The sequence below is a fragment of the Pempheris klunzingeri genome, chromosome 3 (assembly GCF_042242105.1).
Source record: "Pempheris klunzingeri isolate RE-2024b chromosome 3, fPemKlu1.hap1, whole genome shotgun sequence".
NCBI lineage: Eukaryota > Metazoa > Chordata > Actinopteri > Acropomatiformes > Pempheridae > Pempheris > Pempheris klunzingeri.
The window spans coordinates 2,089,198-2,095,124 of NC_092014.1; the positions used below are offsets into that span (position 1 = coordinate 2,089,198).

General features: G+C 47.6%; 1 protein-coding gene across 1 annotated transcript; it reads right to left on the minus strand.

Moving 5' to 3' along the window:
• Positions 1-3,262: 3,262 nt before the first annotated feature.
• On the minus strand, positions 3,263-4,462 carry b3gnt2a (UDP-GlcNAc:betaGal beta-1,3-N-acetylglucosaminyltransferase 2a). Its single transcript, XM_070828353.1, has one exon. It carries the CDS (start codon positions 4,460-4,462, stop codon positions 3,263-3,265), a length of 1,200 nt encoding a protein of 399 aa, XP_070684454.1.
• Positions 4,463-5,927: the final 1,465 nt, after the last annotated feature.

The window sequence follows — 5,927 nt, forward strand, 5'->3', positions numbered from 1 at the left end:
CTCAGGATGTGCTGGAGGCTGCGGCAGATCTGACTCCATCTCTTCACCACCGACGTCCATTGGTCCAACAGATGCCTCTGACTCCCCGTTGCTCTGTGGGAGCCCCTCCTGTGGGAGCCCCTCCTGTGGGAGCCCCTCCTGTGGGAGCCCCTCCTGTGGGTTGTACACCACCGGGGGTCCAAACGCCTGGTAGCGGCCGTAGAAGCCCCTGTATGGCGGGCTGGGCTGGCCGCCGATCAGCAGCACCACGTGCAGAGCGTTGGAGGACGACGTGTACTTGGCCTCCCGCCAGCACTTCTGCAGGACCTTGTGGCCCCTAAACTGTCCGACGGGCTCGTCCACGTGGACCTGGTCCTGCTTGAGGTGGCAGGCGTCGTCGGGGGTCAGGTCCTCCAGGTGGAGATGGATCCTTTTTCCGGGATCCACCCGGACGGTCCAGTTGCACCACAGGGGCGGGTTGGAGCAGAGGTAGTCCGGGGAGAAGAACTCGCCGTTGTCGCCGCGAAGCAGCTGGTGGCAGCTCCGCAGGGCGAAGAACGCCCCGTCATCCCCTCCACGTCCATCTGAGGGGGGAGCAAACACAGCGGTGGTTTAAACTCACTTCCGGCCCTCCAGGTGGGCGTCACTTTACTCAGTTTAGACTCAGTTTGCCAAATAAGTTCCACGGTTAACAGCAACAAATTACTAAATTCATATTCATGTTTGTTCTGTGAGAAACAGGAAACAGTCCATTTGCTGGGGACTATTTTCAGCTGCGGATGAATCCACATTTGGTGTTCTAGTGAGTATTTGGGGCAGCAGGACGGTGTGACAGTGAGGAAGCTGATATATCGAACACAACACTCATATAAAGACACTACAACACAAGGGAAATTTAAGGAGTTAACTTTTAACAAATTAACCGATTTATTTGATTTGCTTTGGAACAATTAAGGAAAAGACACGACAAATATTCACCTGCTATTTCCTTCTCAGTGCTGCTTTATTGAAACAAGCAGTTTAAAAAACAGTTTTAGTTGTTAGAGTTAAGGCTGCCTTCCTCCTTCACTTAACACAGACATTTCTTAGAAGAATATAACGTTACAGTAGATCCTGTTCACCAGCTTAAAGTAAAGAATCACAAAAACTTTGAGTCTCACCTGGAGGTTTGTTGGCGTCGTCTCTGTTCTCCTGCAAAACACAAGAAAAGCAGCACACAGAATCAGTTTCAACACAAAACAAGCTGCTTTCACAGGCGGGACGAGCTCACCTGAGAGTCACAGCGTCTCCAGAGGACACCACATATCAGCACCAGCACCAGCAGCACACGCTCGCTGCTGAAGCTCGTCTTTTGTGACATTTTACTACCAAAACGTTGTCTGTTAAACTTGTTAAATGTGTGATAAAATGAAGGCAGGTTGACCGTCAGAGCTTCAGTTAAAACTGCTGCTTTCCCTTCCTGTGTCAGCAGGTGAAATTCATCAACTAGCTGATTGAGTTTCCTTTTGCTGGACGTTCGGATCACATTCGTCCACCAGAGGCCCCTGTTGTGTTTCAGGTTTCATTCCTCTCTGCGGTGTGTGTGCTGCAGGACGTCTACAGCAGCGGGAGAAACACATTTTATACACAAATTATATCCAATAACTACTCTTATCCCTTTCTTATAGGGAGAACATTGTTATTTTGATTAGAAAAAGATCATAAATACATAAAAACAACAATAATAATGAACATTTCATATTAGAAATGCAGCTAAAGGTGCTTTACATTAAGAGGAAAACAGTAGAAGTGACAAAAATAACTAAAAACAGAATAAAATCTATTCAATCTTTATCCATTTTTTATTGATAATAGACAAAAATACATACACGATGCAAACAAGCGACATATTTATCATTTATAACTAAAAAAAAAACAACAAAAAAAAACACTTCCAACGACACAAACAAGCAACAGAAAAAAGGACGAGGTTCATCCTTCACTCCTGAGTCGACCCTGAAAAGTCTGTTCATATTTGACAGTGAATTAGTCAGCGGGCAGAACGTGAAGACAGACGGTCCTGTAGCAGGTTTGTCAGGTTTTGGATCATGTTATATAACACTTAGAAGTGATAGTTCAGTGGCGTGTGAGGCCAAAAGTCAGAGTATCGACAGAGCCGTCTGGAGGATGAATCCTGACGATGTTCAGAGCCGTCAGCAGATCAAATACTCCACCCGGCCAACACTGGACTTCAACATGCATGTTAACTGGTACAGTACGTGAGTAAATGTACTCAGTTACACTTCAGTACACAGTATTTTTAATCTCTGCTACTATTCAACAACTGTCTTGATTTTGTCCAAAGATGTTTTCAAGTCTTAACCAGCAAGCAAGGGGTGTTGTGTGGACATGCTACATTGCTAATATTAGCATTAGAGAAGGATAACAGAGGGCTCACTCACCAAATGCTTTCTTGAGGAAGACAAAGCACTAAACAAACAAACAAACTTGACGTGAAAACACATTTAATAAATTATCTTGAGAACTTTAAAAATACTGAACACAGGGGTTTTGATCCTCTCAACCGTGATCCTTTGGGGCAACGGCACCTGATCACAGTAGGTCCACTAAAAGGGCTTGTTTTAGCCACTGACAGGCTCAGAGTGTAACACTGACAGCAGCAGAGCAGCAGCTCCTGTGTCCTGTGGCCACCAGACTCCATTGACAAAAATAGTGATTTTACAGAGCAGTTACTAGTTTATCAGAGTTTTGATCCGTTAGTTTGTTTGTGTTATTGTGTGACTTTTGTGTTTTTAAATGTTTATGGTATTGGACCTGAAATTAGTTCAGGTCCAATACCATAAACAAACTAACCGCCAGTAGTCCTGCAGCTCCTGTGTCCTGTTCTCTAAAATCCCTGTTTTAGTGAATGTAGTCTGGTGTGTGTGCTGTTTGTGGTTAAACCAAAAGGATCTTCCAGGTCTCTCTCTGTAGGGATCCTTTCCATGATGCTGTCACACACTTAGAATAACACTCTGAGCCTGTCAGTGGATCAAACAGGCACTTTTAGTGGACCTACTCTGATCCCAAAGGATTACGTTGCAGCCATTGTAGCCCATTGGTTTGTTCGCAGCCCGTCTGCAGCTGATGATATTCTTCAAAAACTGTACTATTCATTTAGGACACCAAAATATATGAAAAAATAGTTTCAAAATACTGGAGTAATCCTTTGACGGACTTAAAACGTGTTGAAAATGACAAACTCAGCAGTGCAAACGAGCGCTGGACAAATATGGAAGGTGCTTCACTGGCAGTCCAGCTCTGGATGGACGATCCACGGCCAGATCATTAGCATCTCCTGAGGCGTCCGGCTGTGGACCAGCATCAGGCTCCTGTAGATGCAGGGGTTGTACCTGTACTTCTCCTCGATGTCAAAAGTCCTGAAGCCGCTGTGCTTGGCGGGAACCAGGCCCAGCTTTTTCAGACACATCCCCGTGTAGACGTCATCAATGGGATACAAGACGACCTGCTGAGATACGTTGTGCAGGCGTAACGCCAACTCCCCCGAGTACAGATACCCTCCTCCTCCTGCGTAAGGCGGGTACAGCCCCACGAACACACTCTCTGGGATAAAGTACTTGAGTTTCCCGTCTCTGTGCGGACCGGCATTACTGATGACGTCTCCTATGAACAAGTCCTTGGCCTTGTTCTCCGACAGGCCCTCAAGGAGGTCAATAATTCGTAAGGTGTTGACGAAGACATCGTCGTCACCCTTGAGGATAAACTGGGCGTGGGGGCAGTTTTGGCTGAACCACTCCAGGAAGAGGACCTCTTTCAGCGTGAGGTTGAAGAAGGTGTCCCTGTAGTCCCACTGGAGGAGGTCTTTGTGAAGCTCCGCCTCGTGGCCCAGCATACCCAGCAGGTCCGGGTAGTGGTCCACCGACAAGGTGTTACCAAGCAGGAACACCGTCGCCACAGTCCGATTGGCTAAGACGCCCGCCCGTCCCCATGTTTGACGAATGGCCTGCCGCCGGTCGAAGTGTGGGATGAGCGACTTGACAGCCAGCAGCAGGAAGGGCTTCTCGTCGCACACGTGGGGCTGGTTTATCAGCACGGGGTACGTCCTGCAGCGCATGTGCAGAAGGAAATCCTGGAAGCGCCGCGGCAGGGAGTTATAGTCTGAGATCTGTGTGCGGACTCTGTAGTCTGGGTCACAGGGGTTGGGAGGCCCGGTGTCGTTCAGCCAGTCCGGCAGCTCAGCGTCACCGGAGACCACGGAGTTGACTATGGGGTTGCTCACGAAGTCCAGGCGCTGCTGCTCTCTGTTCCAGAAGGATTTGCTCAGAACCCGCTGGTGCCAGAACCTCATGGATGGGATCTGAACCTTGTGCCGGCCACGTTTGTCACGCCTGAGGTTCCACGACAGGCCCATCAGGACGCAGACGAAGATGTTGAGCGTCATCATCACGCAGAGCACGCTCACTTTTCTGCGGGCCGCAGGCATGCTGCTTCCCCTCTGCATCTACACGACGGACGACAAAAGAAGTAAATCACAGAGAAACAGGCTCAAATCTGCAGTGTGAAGGCCTCGGCAGGCGGACTTACAGCAAAGCCAGGATACAGAGGGGCATTTGGAAACATAGAGGCAGGTAGGAGGACCACGGGCCACAAGAATCTGGTTCAACAGGAAGCCTGATTTCTCCCCCGTTTGGTTTCAGAGCTCAGACCGGCTGCACACAAGGCCGCATTTTTATCTCTAATCCTGCAAGAATGGGCCCGTGAACATTTTTTTCCCCTCCTTCCTCCTCCCTCCTCCCTCCTCCTCCTCCTCCTCCTTCAGCAGCAACAGACAGGAATCACACTTTTCCAATTCAGCCACGCACATGACGCCAGTTTACTGCCAGCAATCTTTGTCATGGTTACCTCGCTGCACACACACACACACACACACACACATATTTATATATATATATATATATATATAATAAGCGTGCTTAGCGTGCTTTTACAACATGAGGTCGAGGTTAGTTTTCCTTAAAAACATGTAGAAAATGTGGACATGAACAGATTTACCACCTGATGTCACTGTTGTCTGTGTTGGTTTGATGAGGCGAGACGATATTCAGATAACAATATCCCATATCACACGTTTGGATGTTTATTTCTAACTGCAGATTGTTGACAGTTTTTCTCAAAATGAGTTCAGCAGCACTTTCACACATCCTGAACTCTACAGTTTACAGTGATAAAAAAAGATATTAAAGACATTAAAGCTATTTAAAAGATATTTAAAGAAAAAAATTAATCTGAACCCGGCTTTATCCACTATTTACATTTCTATTTACTTCTGCAAAATAATGCATATCTAATTAAATGACGCCTCATTCCTTTCTGTGACTAAACCTACTGCAGTCTGACTTTGGAGCCCTGCAGTAAATCGTCCCTTCATGAGTTCACAGAGGCGTTGATTCAGTGGGGTGAGGATGTGAACAGGGTGGATCATTTCTCTGTATGTTACCTGCGACCGGTGTGGAGGTGATGGGTCTGTGGGGGGGTCTGGTGGAGACCCAGGCCTCTCGGGGCCTCATACAGTGTGGGCGAGCTGCAGGGCAGAGCGGGGCGTCCCAGAGAAGAACCAGATTGTCGTTTCCGCATCCATCTGGAGTTTGAACACAATAACATGTTTACCAGGACTGAAGCACTAATGAGACAGAACAACACCTGACAGCAAGATGTCAGAGGGGCAATAAACAAATCTACATTCACCATAAAGCCCGACCCTGTGTACAGAGAGACTGCTGCTGCAGCAAATCCCGTCCTCCTGTCTTGACTTGCAGTATTTGTGTAGAGAGTCATTGTTTTCAGATGTTTCTACTGACAGGTGCTGAAAGGAGAAAGACTCCTGAGGGCTGTTGTGTTTCCTTCGGTGGGAACACACTGATCGCTGTAGTTAACGACTCTGGAGAGCT